General features: G+C 44.6%; 1 protein-coding gene across 17 annotated transcripts in view; it reads left to right on the top strand.

Moving 5' to 3' along the window:
• ARHGAP22 (Rho GTPase activating protein 22) overlaps positions 1-17,339 on the top strand; it is a 151,633-nt gene that overhangs the window by 104,102 nt on the left and 30,192 nt on the right. For 16 of the 17 annotated variants that reach the window (XR_014695053.1, XM_084526119.1, XM_084526116.1 and 13 more), the window contains one exon: positions 16,027-16,234. Coding sequence is in view for 16 of the 17 variants with exons in the window: in XM_084526119.1 (XP_084382245.1) it covers positions 16,027-16,234 (208 nt within the window). In the remaining variant the exon portion in view is untranslated. Of the gene's footprint in view, positions 1-11,307; positions 11,900-16,026; positions 16,235-17,339 lie in introns of those variants that run through there. The other variant, XM_084526115.1, reaches the window with a different exon arrangement.

Genomic DNA, 17,339 nt, shown 5'->3' with positions numbered 1-17,339 from the left:
AATGCTTCAGTGCTATTGATGGAGTTCATGCAGATGGCGATATCACATGCAGATAGTGATATCGTCCTCTTTTGAGAGGTACAGATAAAAAGTGCTGAACACGTGTTAGGTTATACAATTATTTTGCCAAAATGAAGTTACTGTTTTTCCTGGATCTAGGGGAAAAAAGTGACCTTGGTGCAATTGAGAGAGGCTGAAACATCACAAGGTCACTAAGAACACCCAGTATTTGTTAGTAACTTTTATCTTTTTTTTTTTTTTTTTTCCTCCTTTAAGTGGCTCTTGTGATTTTGACTGTCTGTGTAGAAGCAGCATTTAGTTTGTCTGGAAAAGATATAATCTCTAGTGATGATGTCATTTTTTCCTAGGCCCTCCTTAGCAGAAAGGGTGTATATACAAAAGGCAGCTTATACCTAATTCTGAGAGGTCCCATGAAATTCTGTTGTGCCGTGGGCAGAACAAGCTCTTTTCATTAGCAGAAACTGATTTACCCTGAATTCTCCTCAAACATGAGTTTGAGCTTGTTTCGCTTTTCTTCTAAAGTCCAGTCCACAGCAAGGGGTCTTCACACTGAGCTCAGTGCAGATCTCTGCAGTCTGATAATCCGAGTTGGTGTTTCTGTGGCCATTTATAGTGGACCTTATAGCATGTATTTGATAGCATTTCCATGTGCATCAAACAAATGCTGTGAGGAAAAAGGACACAATAAGTCATGGCAGATAGCATACATTCCACAGACTCCTTCTTTAGGGTTTAGGACATGATGTTTTCAGTGCTGCTGGTATCCATGCAAATTCTGCTTTCCCCCACTTTCTTTTTTGGTCAGCATTTGTGTTTTGTCAGCTTCTTGGAACAGTTCCAGAACAAGCATTGTATTTAAAGTATTAAAATAATAAATAATTAGCAATTCTAAGATCTTAAAAACAAAACAAACAAACAAAAAACAACACATGAGAATGGCATAAAAGTAGAGGTTAGTTTATTTTTCTTCTTTGATTCTTTATGGGTACAGTTTTGTCCCAGTTATCTGCTCTTTTTCTCTACCTGTATGCTTCTCTTCAACGGTAAAGTGTAAAATTTTGATTTCCCTTTAAATGAGGGCAGATACTCTTACACTTGAGTCCAGTAACTGGAGAGCTTTAGCAACTGTATGAAATATCAAAAACTGTAGAACGTTGCAATCATGAGGGTGTGGGGAGCAGGGTGACACAGGCATACAGCAGCAGTTTTGTGCTGTTTTCAGATGCTGCAGGTTTGATCCGGTTCCTATTGATGTCAGTGTAAAGGCTGCTGCTGATGTTGGTGAGAGCTGGCTTAAGCTGCTCTGTAGATGAGAAGCACAGCTGGAAAGAACTGCAGCTGTGTGTTGAGGGATTTCCTCTACCTGTGGATCAAACCTACCCAAGAACATGGGTACCTCCTGTGCGGTGGGCCTGGCCTAAGCTGTCTGCCCTGCTACTCAAATGCACGAGTCTAAAGCTAGCTTGGCTATGTCTGCTCTGCTCTGTAGTCAGTGCTGCATGAGCAGATTCTTATCCTATGGTTTCATCACTCCTCTGAGCTATGTGCTAGCTGCTGTCAGCAGTGGTCTTTTCCCACCTTGCAGCCATGTGTTCCCACCACATTTCATTCTGCTAGTACTGGTGGTTATACAGCTGTGCAGAAGAAAATGACCTGGGAGAAAAAAGGTGGGGGTGAATTAGTTTTGGGGTGGGTTGGCTCCCTTGCCCAGCTAAGCAGGCAGCTGCAGGCAGGAACAGCAGTTCCAGCACAATGAGGGCAGCGGGGAGAGGTGGTAGGGTGGAGGAGGGCATGCTTGTTCGTTCTGGCTGCAGCCCACACTTAAATTGGCTTAAACAAACCGTGGAACTGTATCCTCAGTCTCTCTTCACAAAGTATTTATAGGAATATCAATAACAAGGAAATGGTTAAAACATCAAAACTGTTGTTTCCAAAAGGATTTAGTCAGTTTGGGGAAGTGATTAAAACTATTCATCCTCTATCAGACTAGAACAGGGCAGCTTCTGAGAGTGAAATCCCGGCTTAGCTCAAATGTGGGAGGACTGTAAACATAGCTGTCTCTGTTTTAATTGAATAATTTGAACTCTGCATTGCTATCACTGCTAATTTGAGAGCCAAGTCTTATCTATCGACACTTTTTAATATATGACGCTAAAGGAATGGGGGTGAGGAATTATAAAGCAGGCTTCATTATTAATATGTAAATATCCAGCCCTGGAGAGGGTTGATACGGTGTAAAAATAAATCATGCCAAGATAAAAGGGGAGTCTTAGCCACACTTTAATCTTCGCTGACGTATTGAAGAAACTTATAAATCAAAAAGGTTGAGGGTATCTTCTTACGTGTTCATGCGGGCACATGAACTATGTTTAAAGGTGAATAGCAAAGGCGTTTTAAAACAAAACAGAAAACTCTGCAAAGCTGCTGAGGATCCCAAATCATTTATAGGAGACACATTCAGGCCATATGGAATGCATGCTTTGAAATACGCTTCAAATGTGGCCTTCAAATAAAATCCTAGAGTTCCTGACTTTTTTGAAGAAGAGCTGTCTTGTTTATGGAGAAAATAATTTTGAGCCAGTTTTCCTAAGTTTCAGACTTCTGAATTCTTGACTCTAGTCCACCTCATTCAGAGTTGAGGATTTTGTAAAATGAGATCTGACAGTAAGCTGTATGTTTGAGTTTGTCTTTAGGAATAGGGTTTGTTACAAAGGCTTGAAAGAAGTGCATTTTTGAGCACATTCGGACAGAGGGTGCTTAAAACTGTTTCCTCTGATCCTTCTTACCTCCACAAGGAACAGATTTTGCTCTGAGTTTATACCACTGAAAGTTTATCTGGACATTCCCTCTGGGCAGCCGTGTTGTTCTCTGGCTGTTTTCTGATGTGGAAGCCTTGTGGCAGTGCCATACTGCTTCCTGGCCGCAAGCTTGGGAGGGAGTGAGCCTGCCAACATCCTCTGAAATTGGATGTGTGGAAAATACTGAGAGTAGTATGGTGGAGAGAGGGTCTTTCCTCGCTCTGTAAATCTGTAGTGGGGCTGTACCTCTATCCTGAAGAAAAACAGCTACTTTAAGGAGGTCCTTTGCCATCTATTTACTTCTTAGCTTTGATGCCTTCTTCATTTTTGTCTTGCATTAAGATTTAAATCATAATGTGTCTGGGACTGAATTTTGGGCCATGGGGTGCAAAAGCTGAGTTTTTTGCTGCCTGAACTAAAAGCTGTGAGGTGTAACATTCTCTCCTGTAGCTCAGCACATGACCAGCATGGCATGGGACAGAATCATTTTGTGTTAATCTTGTGCTGTGTTTGTGTTTGTTTCCTTCTGTTTACTTATCCTTTCTTGCCATGAGCAGTTCCTTGCGCCTCTGCCAGAAATGCATGTCATGGCCCCTTTCTCCATTCCTTTATCCTAATTCCTCCTCCTCCTTATCCCAAGCTTTCATCAGTTCCTTGTGATGGAGAAGAGGTAAAGCAGTTGGAAGGGCTGTGCTTCCCTTAGGCAAACAAGGAGAGCTTTACCTGTGACAACGTAATTATTCTGAAGGAGTTCCATGTGCAGTTTCTCTTCTGAGAAGGAATAATTCTGAGAATTAATAACTTTTTAACTGGAGGACTCTGAAGAAGTGTCCACTGGGGACTGTCTGTCATTAATTCCAGTCCACTCCTCCAGATAGGTAAAGCCTGATATGTAATTTCTTTCTTCTTTGCCAGAAAAGTAGTGCAGAGGATGTTCTTGCTGGCAATCAGGGCCCCATGAAGACCATATCTTGTACTAGGGGAGAGCTGAGATCCAGAGGAGGAGGCTCTGAGGTGTAATTTAATGCACATCTCAAAGTCATTACAGGTAATAGAGGGATAGCCCTACATAGGCCTAATTAGGGATCCTGTTTTAAATGAGTAAATGTCTTTCAGATACCATCTGCATGAAAGCAAAATGACTGTTTTGAAGGGTCAGATGTTATTAGATGCACGTCCACAAGGATGCTAGACTCTTTCAGAGCTAGGATATTACCCTAAGTCTTGGGAATGTGGGGTTTAATGTCTCCACCATGGGGATTTTCCAGTAAGACCACCATGAGCATAGAATTATATTAGTGAATTTAAGATGCTAAGATACCAAAGAATTGAAAAGCACAGAGGTGAGTTCTGTTGTTTGCCCAGTGTTAAGACTGAGAACAAGTTTCTGCTCCCTATCTCATTAGAGGGCTCCACCAAAGTGGCAGCCTTGAGATGGATTCCTGCCTGGGCTTTGAGGAGCCCCTTCACTTGGTGGCAGGGTGCAGGCTCCCACAGGTGTGTGGGGAGTGGCACTAGGTGTTTGTTGTGCCTGATATGTGCTGTTATCTCTGCACAGAGACAGCTGGCGCCTGATGCAGCTTATCAGTGTTTGCTCTTCAGTGTTGTCTCATGCTGGGAGATGGGCCCAACCAAGGGGAGAGGAAGAGAAAGATGATGAGGGTTACAAGTTCAGATGTCTGGGTGAGGGGATGCATGAATCATCTGTGAGGAGGTTCTGTTTAGCTTTACCCCAGGCAGAGGTGTTACGGACAGGGGTTACACTTGTTGTGGATATAGAAACTGAGACAGAGCAGAGTTGGGAGTGTGTCTTGCTGTCTGAACTGCCCATGAAAGAGTTTTTAAAAATTGGATTCTAACATCTGTTTCAGATATCTGATTAAGTTATTTTTTTTCTGAGTTACCTCATCAGGTGTATCTGGGGCTTTTATTGCTGCTTTATGCCCAATGTATTCTATCACCATGACACGGCCTTGAGGTAGGGAATGGCTGTTGTCCTAATTTTTTGTAAAGGAGGAATTTGAGGTATTGAGCAATGAAATAACTTGCCTGAGGTCACGCTGTCTGTAAAAGAGCCACTCTGAAGGCATCATTCAGCAAAGCAGATAGTAGAATCACAGCCCTGGACCTCAGGGGAGCAGACTCTTTGCCTTTTTAGGGATATGCTTGGAAGAGTCCCATGGGATTTGGTTCTGGAGAAAAGAAGGGTCCAGCAGAGCTGTTTGATTTTCAAGGATTATATCATTCAAGCTCAAGAACAGTCCACAATGATGTGCAGGAAATCAAGCAAAGGTAGTACAATGCCTCCATGTATGAACAATAAGCTCCTAACAAAGCTCAAACTTAAAAGGGAAGCATAGAAGCATAGAATAAGTAAGAACAGGGACAAGTGACCTAAGGAATATAGAGAAACTATCTGAACATGCAGGAATGGACTTAGGAAAGCTAAAGCCCACATGGTGAGGAATGTGTCAGGCAATAAGAAAGGTTTCTTCAGTTATATCAGCAGCAAAATGAAGACAAGTTAAAATGTGGCCCCATTACTGAAAGAGATGGGAAACCTGGTGACAAAGGACATGAAAAAGGCTAAGACTTTCACCTCAGGCTTTACTGGTAAGATTTGCCATCAGCAGCTCCTGGCCAGTGGGACAGTCTGGAACAAGGAAGCTTTCTCCTCAGTAGAGAATGTTTGGGTTAGGGAACATTTAAACAAAATTGGTGTATACCAGTCTGTAGGACCTGATCAGATGAATCTGTGAGTGCTGAGGGAACTGGCTGATGTGTAAGGCCACTCAATAATCTTTCAAAGGAGACGGTGAGGAATAACCTCAGGCACCAGCACACTGGTTGACTGGCTGGAAAGCAGCTTTGCAGAAAAGCACCTGGGATGCTGATGGGCAACAAGTTGAACATGAGCCAGCAATGCACCCTTGTGGCAGATAAAGCCAACAGGTTCTTGGGCTGCATTAGGATGTGTGTTGCCAGCAGACTGAGGGAGGTGATCCTTCCCCTCTGCTCAGGGAAGAATTTTCAATTGGAATTGCTCTTATGCTCTGGAGGCTGTGTAACTGATTAAGATGTAAAATCCATCCACTTCAAGGCCTTCCCTCAGGAAAAAAAAAAAAAAAAAAAAAAAAAAAAAAGAAGAAAAGAGTTTGAAAAGGATCTCGGAGAAAAGATGATTTCAGGTAGGTACAATAGATAAAATTACAAATGTAAGGAGAATTTGAACAGGGCACAGTCATGAGGTTTAAACAAAGCAAAGATGTTTTTCATGCAGGGCACAAATTATGAAACTCATTGTTACAAGATGTTGTGGAAACAAAAATAATAAATGTGTTCAAAATAGCATTAGATGAGTTCATAGGAGATAAGTCCACCTGGGCTATCAAACCAAGATGTCTGAATGCAGTCATTAACTTCACACATACCTTGTATTGCTGAGAGCAATCCTGCTTTTGGCAAAATATGGTGATGCCTGTGCTTTCTTCTTCAGTAGCTGACCGTTGTCCCCTTCAACTAGTAAGTGCCATGGAGAGATCATAGTGGCTGTGCGTTTGTTATGTTATGGTGGCTGCTGCTTGCAGCACCTGGTCTGGCCAGTGCCTCCTGCTGCACTGGTGGTTTCTCAGTGAGGTTGTTCCTGTAATCATCAGATTCGTGCTTCGTGTTTGAAAGCTGACAGGCTTAAAGCACTGATGGTTCTTGCTGCACGTCCTGGCAGTGTATGATTAATGGGACAAACATGTTCCTGTGGTGTTTCTCAGCTTGCAGGCAAGTATTTTAATTTCTCTGTATTATTCCTTTGATGAATGTTATGAGAATCTGTACTTACTGAAGGGGAAGGGTAATCTGCTCCTTGCAAGTTGCAGTTTTAACCATTTAGGAGCCAAGAACAAAGAAATTCACCCTATCTTCTCCCATTTCCTTTCTAAAGGTTACTCTTCTGCCCTCCACAGTGTTCTTCTTCTCTTTCATTAGGTAATCAGCCTTGCAATTTCCCCTTCCTACCTTATGAGTTGCAGCTCGGGCAGAAGAACATTAAGCCCTTGATCTCTGCTTGAAGTGTTCCTGAAAAGTTGGCAGATTTAGTGAAATGTTCTAGGAATTGGAGCTAAGTGGCATCCCCTCCCCAAGCACAATCAAGTTCAGCTGTGGCTAGAGCTTGGGCCATGACCTTATGCTTGAGTGATAAAGGTAAAATTTACGCTTTATATTAACTGAGAATTTTAGTTAGATAGATGCAGTGTGGGAATTAACTAATAGATTTCATTATTGATTGAGTTGGAGGAAGCAACAAAGTGACTCCGTATATGATTTACCTGGTAGCGAGACTAACAGTTGCAGGTTACAGGCTGACAGAGGTATTTATGGTGAAGTCTGATTTGGATAACTGTGCCCATGTAGCATGGTTAGTTGATCAGTGTTGATCCTGTCATCGTCTCAGCGTCCGATTGTGTTTAGGATATCAGCTTTTCAGGCTTGGGATATGGAAAGGCCTGAGGACATAAGCTCGCTCAGTGTGCTGAATGGATTAGAGGGGCTGGTGTTCTAAATTTCAGTGGTGAGCTGAGATCGCTGGCCCTGCCAGGTTCCAAGATGGTCAAAAGTCTGGGTGGCTCATTTCATTCTGTACCAGAGGCTAGGATCAGTGGCAGGTTGCAGGCTCGGGGATCCTTGCATTTAAACCCACATCAGGAGTTTTAGTCCTTCTCTAGCAATGAGACTCTGGTGGCAGTAATTACACTATATCATAACTATTTTGGACTTACTGACACTCAGAATTTTTGTAAAACTTTTCCGTGCAGTGGGGAAATCACTACGCAGTGCACTTGGAAGAGAAGTTCTGCCAGTCAGATGCTTCCTACAGACGGTTTCCTTCAGGTCTGTGGAAGCTATCTGTTAGACATAGGCAGGCATGTGCGAGAGTCAGTGAGTAAAAAGCTCTGCAAAAGATGTTCTTATGTTGTGGGGAGAAAGAAGTTTTCCAGGGCACGTTTGCCCAGATCACTGCTTGCTAAAAGGCATTTTTTCTAGCTCTTGATGTTTTGTTCTCTAAATCCTTCTTGCCTTTGTTTAGAGAGAAATAGACCAATAAACACAAGGGTTTGGCTCTGGATTCAGAATGCTGTGGTTAAGTGATGTATAGGTCTGTTTATCATCTTTTCTCTGTGAGCAAACAGTTATAATCTCAGTTTAGAGCATAAACTGGGCAGAGTCCACTGCAGGGTAATTTACAGCGCTGCACAGTTGGTTCCTTTCCTGATGTTTTAGAGAGATGGAAGAACACCATGCACAGGTTAGATTGAATATGCTGTGAGACGGGTGAACGTTGCTGTTTGCTAACTTTTCAACCCAGAATGAACTGCTTTATCAGCCAGTGAGCAGAGGCCTGTTTATTTTCAAAAGATTTAATTTTACCAGTAAATGTTGAGACCCCTGCCCAGAGCAGGGGAGAGAAGGGATGTGAAGGAGTCATTTTATTCACAGGAAGATCTGTCTAAAGTGTTTGGAGAGGGAAAAAGCTGGAAGGGAAATTTTCTGTACAAGGGGCATTCTTACTGTTGGAGGCTTTCCTGCTGGCTTCAGCCCTATGACTGATCACCTGTAGCTGTTTCACTGCCAGCTTTCAACAGGTACAGGGAGGTGCTCACGTGCCAGTATTTGCCTGGGTGAGGGAATAAGTCTGCGTAAGGCACAACTTACCTGAAAATCGAGGAACTTCAGCTCTGATTTGAACTTCGCTACTTGGTCCTTTCTGTTCAAATGGGCAAACCAATTTCCTAGATCTGAGCTCCCTCAGGTCCGCTTGAGTATATGTGTATATTAGCTAATACTACATGTAAGCCAGTGTTTAAAAATACCCACAGCCTATGGGCACTTGCTAGAGCTGCGCAAGCCAGCAAGGTTGTTCACAACCAGAGAAGGGGGAAGAAATATTTTCTGAGTTCATGTAGGTTCGCCATTCCCATCTGTTGCAACCAGATTCAAGACTGAATTTGACCTGAGTTAGATGCCAAGCCTGAGATATGCCTAGATTTCAGAGGTTGTCTGAGCTGTAGTGAACTTCCCAGCCAGTCTCCAGTCTTGTAGTGACATGCAGAGGCAGGATACTTGCTCTCTGATCCTGTACTTACAACAGAATGACTGTGGTGGTGTTGGCTCTTGAGAGCACTGCTAGCACTTTCTCCACACAATGACACCAGGGAAGAAAATGTCTACAGCTCCCAAGCAGGAAGTTTGTGTGACATTTACTTGCTAAGCAGTCTTACAAACCCAAATTCTTCTTCTGGAAAGTAAGAGCAGGCCAGCAGTAACCTTCCCTACAGTTAAACAGCCTCATACCAAGGGGAGAAGAAGGAGTTCAGTCCCCATAACCCCATTTCTTCTTAGCACATATGTATGTGGAGATCTCCAGGTGACAATTGTGATGGCAGTTTAGCAGCTTATATGCAGTGTGGCCATTTCTCTGGATTTTATTGTTCTCGCAGAGTCAGGTATACTTCTGCAGCACGCGGCCCCTGCAATCCAGTGATTATGTGAGAATCTTGGATTTCATTTTAGGAAATGTAACAGAGTAAGCAGGATCCAAGTCAACTAGAAATTCAAAACACTGAAGGTAAATTATGTATGTGTTTATATGTATCTGTTTATATGTAGAGAGAAAGAGAGAGTGATTTTTATTCCAGTCTTACCGTATTCTGTAGTCTAAGTAGGGCTTTGTAGGGGATTGAGAGTTGTTTGATATCAGGAGATAAAGTGATAACAGTGGTGTGTAGCTATATTGTGCCGTGTTACATCCTTCTCACAGGACACCTATATCTGCCAAGTGACCATCTGCAGGGAACCATACCAAAGCAGCTGCCCTTTCCTGTTTTGGTAGTGATGCTCACATGAGCAAGCATGTGTTCCTTCGGTCTTTTTTTCCTCACCAAAGCTCTTTCTTTGGAGAAGAGTTTACATCATCTTTATCATCTCTCATGCAACTCAGGGTATTCTTATATGCCATGCTGATGTCTAATCATGCTTTGAGTCATGCTGTGCCCTTGGCTGCAGAGAAGCTGTGAATTTCACAGGTTAATTACACTTCAGGTACAACAGTATCCATGTTAAACAAGCTGACTTTCCATTTAATTGGATGCCCTCTTTGTTCTTGTGTTTTGAGAGATGGAAAACAGAAATAGAGAAGTGAATGGAAGAATAAAAGCCTGCATTTGCTATCTCCTGGGCTTCCATCCCAAACTTTGAGTCCCAGGCTCCATAATGGTATTAGCAGACGTGACACATTTTGAGGCATCATTCCAGGGAATAGTGCCAAAAACCCTGATGGTGTCTCAGCCATTCAGCAGGGGATTGGTCCTGCTCACTGGTTAGCAGTGCAGGCAGGTTCTCCCTAACTTGCAGCCTGCTGTGCTCACCACAGGGGAGTAGAGGACAATAAAAGTGTGAAGAATACCCAGGATCTCATTTTTACCTTTTATTTAAGGGTCTCTATTGCTTACCAGATGTTCTTTAGTGGGTTATAGGTACTGTCTAGTGTTTTATCTGGGTTTCTGGTATCAAGTTGTGAAATACCTTGTTATTCAGGTTATACCTTGAATACTTAAGGAACACCAAGCTACCTTGCTATTCGAGAACTGAGGCTTTTGATCGTGGTATTGCCTTTACCTGAAGTGAGACAGTCATTTTTTCAGGAGCTTTTGATCAAAGTAGAGGATTTAGAGAGAGAGTTTGATAGCAAGTTTCCCAAGTCGTGAGACAACACTGTCCCAGTGACTGGAATCTCAGAGCTTGACCACCGGCTCGGTATCCCCTCTGTGGTGTGTTTAAACTCAGTCACAGTGTAGTTAAGCAAGTGGTAAGCCAGTAAGTTCAGATGAGTGTGGTCTCTACAGTAGCCACAGATGTGATATTTTAATAGTAGAAGTGCATGAGCAGCTGCAAAGAGCAATGCATGCGTGTATACACCTATTTATTTTCTGCAGAGGGAGACGCAGCTACCCAAACTCCATGAAACTTCCCAGAAGGTAGGTGCAAAGGTTCTGGGCGGTGACTGCTGCGTGCCTGTAGTCACGGGATTGTGTTTTGTAAATGGGATAGAGGGCTGACCTCAGCGTAACTCCAACTATCACGGTGTGATAGGCATTTTTCTGAACTGCAGGCCACTTAACCTCGGAGCAGGACCTGAGGGGGTGAGCATTTTCCTGCAGGTAAGTCCTGGGGGTGGCTCACATGTAAAGAGCTTTAAGTTCCTTCCCCTACCAGTTACTCAGCTGAGCTGTTTGTCATCAGGCAACTTCTCTGTGAAGGGCTAAAGCAGAGGCTGTACGCACAAAAAAAGTGGCACTAGGTCAAAGATTGTGGCTCGTCCTAAGCTATGTAAAACTTCACAGTATGTCCCGGAACTGGGAGGTATCCTCAGAGCCTGCTGAGGCTGAGGGGGGGCTGTTCCCCTCCACTACAAGACTGCTTTTGGTGCTTTGCAAGCAGCTCAAAGGCCAGACCAGGGCACTGGGTTGCCTGCAGCACAGCTAATGCTGCCTGTGTCAGGAAGGGATCCAGAGAGTGGCATGCAGACAGCAACTGTTGCTCAGCTTTTCCAGCTATCTAGAATAGATCTGACAAGCAATTAGAGCATGAATATATTACAGAGCCGATGGGGGATGCCTTTGTTAAAACTTGTGACCCATACTTAGGTGCTGTTTATATTGGCGGCAGCTTCGAGGGTGGGCAAGACCCTACCTGCCTGTCTTTCTCCTCTCTCCTTCCCCTTGCGGAGGGAGCCGGGGAGCTCTGCATCTCATTGGATATTTCAAATGCTTTCTGCACAAGTCATAATTAATGCCGAGTTGTGGAGCTAAGACCAGATGTGCTGCTGAGATTATCTCCCAGGGCAGATCGGCTGCTCTCCGCTCTGTAGCTCTGGGTGAATGGAAAGCTGCCAGTGCTGGGACTCAGAATGTGTCTGATGCCTGAAGTCAGGACTTTCTTTCTCTGCCGCTCCTGCTGTCTGACACTGCCTGGTTTCTGCTTGAAGCTCAGCGCCTGTCATGTAGCAGAGTGCTGCACAAGAACGAGAGGTATGAGATGATTTTCCAGAGTTTAGATTTGTTATGGTTTTCTTTTCCTAGAAGAAAAGCAGATATTTGAGCTTAGCCTCAGACAGAGGCTACACATCTAAATAAAGCAGCTGTCTTTATAAAGGGGAAGGAGTGGGAAGGACCCAGCCTATGGCCAAAAATACTACTGAATGCCAAGCTACCATTGAAGATGTTTCGGGGGAAGTGTGTTTGTGCTTGTTTTTACACAGAATATTTAAATAAATACATAGGTGGATGAGAGCAGTCATGCCCCAGTATGTGGAGGCTGATCTTTGTGGGGAATGGGGTTAGAAGACACCGGGTTCTGCCACAGATTCATTTGTGTGACCTTGGGTGAGTTAGTTACTCAGATTTGTGTTGATTCCTGATTATCTGTCGCTTCCTTTTCTTTCCCCCATTTTTGCGTGCTTTGTCTGGCTGGGCTGTTTGGTTGTCAGGGACTGCATTTGGGGGCTTCCACAGCTCCTAGCCAGGACCTTGATTCTCTGTGCTGCTGCAGTCATTCATGGGGTGTGCTTGGGTGGGCCAGGGAAGGGGAAGAGAGAGCTGCAAGTTTGTGTGTGCTTGGTGCTATGAAAGCGTATGCGTTTCTGCATGTCTGCCCATGACTTTTTTCTCACTGCTTTCATGTGTGAGAGGGACAGATAAATGGGAGCCTAAGCATGAATGTGGGAAGGTAAAAGCAGACTCTTACCTGTGCAGGTGAGCACGTACACAACCTTTGCATCCATAAACTGCCTGTCTGTGAGGCACCGCATGCACGCGCGGGTGTATATACTGCTGTACAGCAGCATCCAGGTGTGTGCTGATTATCTTCCTGCACATCTTTTAACGTGTGTACTAACCTGTACATACAGCTGATGTAGGTGTGTCTGGACTTTTCCCTCTTTAAGCACGTATGGTGTCCTCAGTCCTCTCTGTAAAGAAAATCTACTCAAGTGCTGACTTTATTATCTCTGTCTTTAGTTTATTTTGGTTGAAATCAGAGCTCTGATGAGGAAAAATGAAGCTGGGAGCATATATTTTCCTGCCCACAGCATGTCCAGACAGCATAGTTGAATGTATAGGCTTTGTATGCCTGGAGCTGGTGGGTGAGCTATTCAGGCCAGGACAGAAAGCCTGTCTGTGTCTTAGTACATCATTCCTGGCTCGCTTTTTCCACAAAGAGCCACCTAAATCTTTAAAGAACAGAGACAGCTTGTTGGAGTAGAGGAAAGAAATCCTGGAGCTCTGCTAGCCAATTTTTTTAGTATCTCTTGAATCTTTCTGAGATTCAGGATGTGGTCCCAGGCTCACTCTTTTTTTTTTCTTCTTTTTTTTTTTTTTTTTTTTCTTTTTTCCTGCTCTCAAACCAAACAAACAGGCCTAGCTGTAGATAAGAGTGCAACAAGGAAAATTAACCCTTGGGTTGCTAGGAGCTTTTGGCTTTATTTCCAGCCTACCCCTGTCCAGGCATGTGACCGGATGGCACTGGCTCCCCTTCTTCTGAATGAAGAGAAAGACTTTAATGTCTTCCAGCAGGATCATCAAATGGAGTGAAAAGCTGCCAAGTTCAGCCTGAGCTACAGGCCCTGTGATTGAAACCAGGCCTGTGCCTCAAGGAGCCAGCAGATGAGGCTGTGTGCGACTGGCTCCACATAGCTTTTCGTTGCAAAGCAGGACAGTCCCTGTCCAGACCAGCAATGCCATCTTGTCTGGTGGTTTCAGAGATGTTTAGCTTCCTCAGTTTTACAAACCCTTCTGAAACGTAGCTGAAATGAGATGAGCTTTATAGAGCTAGCAGGATGCCACCTCCTCAGCCAGCCATATTTTGCTGTGAGAGACTGAAGTAGGTGAATCTGCGTGTCTCCTGCCTGCGTGGCTGGGAGAGCCCTCATGGTAATTTTCCTGAAGGGTCACTTTGTCAAGCCTTGCAGCAGATGCCTGGAAGAAACATTTCTGCAAGTCCAGGACTTGCGGCTCCAACATGCCTTTGATAGTCCCTTCCCAGCCTTACTCCAAAGATAGCTCTTAGCTTGCTCCTTCTCTGAACCCTAACCCTAGCACTAATTTCCTCTTCTAAGCCACAGACAAAGCTATGCAGACACTGCATGGTTTTTCCAAGGGCAGCTCTTCCAGCATCCCTGCTTGCTTTTGGCTGCCCTTTTCCAGTCCTGCTCTAACTGCAGCTCTGTGCTTTCTCTCTCTAAACCGTAACCCTAATATTCTTTCTGCCAAGACATGTGGCCTGGGAGCAATCTTTTTTCTGCACAGTGGCTGGGGGTCCTTGTCTATGGCCTAGCAAAAATATTAGGGTTAGGACAGGGAAGAAAGGAGAACTGTGTGACAGGGGCTGCAAAGGGAAAGTTGGAGTTACCAACAGACTTGGCTTGGGAGAAATACTTTGTCTGGGTAACGCCTGGGGACCTTTTTTAGTGCTTCTCTGGAAAATTATGGTTCAGGGTTAAGGGAAAGAGAAAACATATATCTGCAATTGAAGTTGGGCTGGAATGGGGCTGCCAAACCAAGGTGGGAGGCAGCCAAGAGAGCTGGGCTGGGAGAAGTCTTTCATCCTGGCAGTGGCTTAAGGGTCTTTTCTTCACCTCAGCAAAAACTGACCTAACTGTGAGGGCTTGTTGCCGGCCCTGGGCCAGTCAAGGCTAAGGAAAAGCAAACAAAGCTTCACACTGCAAGTAGAGATGATGCATGCAGTTGTTCTGGGTATGAGTTCACATCTGTGTGTGTCTGACACTGCCTCTGTCCTTGCTCTGGGTCAACGTTAGGACACCAGAATGTGGGCTTCTGGAAAAACATGAGATCTGCTCTATACCCGGGGGAGTGCAGGGCATTTGCCTCTTTCCCTGTCTTTCGCTAGGTGGACTCTTTGGGTTTCAGGGCTGTCATTCTACAAGGAGGAGAGATTTGAGAAAACAAGGCTGCTGTCCTCTAATTGTCCTGAAATATTCATAGCCTAACTTCCCTAAACCCATGTGTCATCCATCTTGGAGAGCGAATATCGTATATTATTTTGAGAAAATAGATGGGTTTGGTGGGTGGAAGCCTGGCTCAGAGTTTGATAATAGGATATGGGCTTTTTTTTTTTTTTTTTTTTTTTTTTTTGTCTCTAAGGTGCATATCTAAGCTTGCTGTAACTAAAGCTGAAGGACCTTGGTTGAATTGTGCTGTGGCCCAGGATCAAACATTCAGTTCTGAGGAAGGGGGAGAAAAGATCACCAACAAAATACCATGAAGGAGGTTAGGCAGGATGTGCGGTCCTGCCCAGTTTTTCACAGCTGAGGTGCCTGCAAAGTACCTGGTAGCTCCTGTTACCTGGATTGTTCCTGCGTGTGCAGTGATGCGCGGTGCTGAGAGCTGCTGGTGGGTCTCCCCATGGGCAGCCTCTGCAGAGAGGCCAGGATGAACAGGCCGTGGAGATTTTGCTTTCTCAGCCACGATCTGGATTCAGATGTCACACCAAACCATGCCTGCATTCTGTATTCAGTCCAACCCTGCTGAATCCTCAGTGAAATGAATCTTGCACTGACATCAGTTTCATCTCCTGGAATGAAACATGCAAGAAGGATCCCGAAGCACAGTTTCCATTCCCTGCCAGTTTATTATATATCAGAAGTCAGAGAAACCTTTCTTAAACTCCAGCCTACACAACTGCATTACAGTATCAGAGCTGGAGGGCTATGAAGAGTCTTAAAGGAAATTCCCTCCTTCTCCTGGCAGGAGAGCATGCCCTGAAGCACAGGAGTGACTTATCTTTATTACTGTAAATACGGGTTTTCTTTCAAAGTAAAGGTTTTACTAGTTCTAGTTTCTAATCTGTTTGTGAGTTTCACTGAGATGGGTATCCCTGAAATTATACTCTGGGACAAGGAATTTCTTCCTAGTTTTGGACAGATTGCTTTGTAATCACATCAAGTAACCCCTGCTGTCATGACAGGGCAAAGCAAAACTGCTTGGTATGTGGTGCTCAGCACTGTTCAAGGTGCTTACAGGGCACTTACAGAGGCTGGGCAGTCGTGAAAGAAACAGTCTCCCTCATTGTGTGCCCTGAGCAATAGCTCACAAAGAGCTTCAGCTAACACCTGAATGTCTGTCGTGCTCTCTGTTGGCAGGGATCTTTGGACAGCGATTAGAGGACACCGTACAGTACGAGAGGAAGTATGGCCAGCGCTTGGCCCCCCTGCTGGTGGAACAGTGTGTGGATTTTATTCGGGAGCGAGGTCTTACAGAGGAGGGGCTCTTTCGGATGCCTGGCCAAGCCAACCTTGTCAAAGATCTGCAGGATTCTTTTGACTGTGGAGAGAAGCCCCTCTTTGACAGGTGAGTTTACATCAGCAACTTCAGGCTGGTTTACCTGTGGCATGCGGTTTGGCAGGAATAGCCTGGCAGTGGCTATCCTAGGAACATGTTATTTCCGTGCCTTCATTCTCTTCATTCAGAGTGCTGCTGAGGCTTTCTCCAGCATGGTGTTGTGTGTTGAGGCCTTCTTTCAGTTCAGCACGGGGATAAATTGAGCCCATCGGTCAAGATGGGCTACTCCAGTGTTTCAGCATAAGCACATATTGAAATGCATTGCTGGATTTGGGTGCACACTAGTCAGCAGCCATGGGGATCCCACCAAAAAAATACATAGGACAGTGGTGAACCAGGTGCCTTACTGCTTTCAGATGTTGCATTCTCTCTTGCCCCACCCTGGATCTGTCTGGGGGTGCTATCTCAACTCTTCCCTTTCCTTTGTCACCAGGTTTCAGAACAGTCACCAAGATTTACATATCTTCCCTTGCTGTTTTATGTGTGATGTATAGAGTTGGTCAGCAAGTCATAGCAAACTATTTTCCGACACCAGAAGAATTCTTGACCAAAATGAATTTTTTTGGTCAAGCAATTTCAGCAACATTTCAAAACTGAATATAACTTAGGGACATTTGTGTTCTGTTTTGAATTTTCAATAAAACTTGAGCCAAATGTTTCTGAAATAAAAATGGCAATTTTGCGTTTTTCTTCCCCTTGTAAATACATTGCTGTAATCACTCCTTGTGCGGTACAGAGAAATACTAGCTGCCTTTTGGTCCTACTGGCCATGCCAGTGTCAGGGAGTGGTGAGAGCCAGCTGCTCTGCAAGGGAAGGTGAGCAGGGAGCCAAGTGCAGTGACAAGGCTGGCAGAGGCAATGGCCTCTGCTCTGGCACCCAGAGCCCAGTCCCACTGTACATGAGCCAGGTGAGAAAGACAGACCCAGTGACAGTAACCAGGCTCAGGAACACTGGTAATCAGCAGGCAAGTCTGTAATGACAAGGCAGGTCCAAGGTCAGGCTTGGAAATCTGTCCTTGAGTCAGTGTGCACATCCAGATCTACACGGTCTGTGGCCAGGCACAGCCGTGGCTGTGAGAGGCAGCAGGAGCTGTAGCTCAGACACAGGATAAAC

Source organism: Aythya ferina (assembly GCF_964211825.1).
Source record: "Aythya ferina genome assembly, chromosome: 7".
Classification (NCBI taxonomy): domain Eukaryota; kingdom Metazoa; phylum Chordata; class Aves; order Anseriformes; family Anatidae; genus Aythya; species Aythya ferina.
Note: the sequence above shows the minus strand (reverse complement) of the source record. Positions and strands in the feature narration are given on the sequence as shown.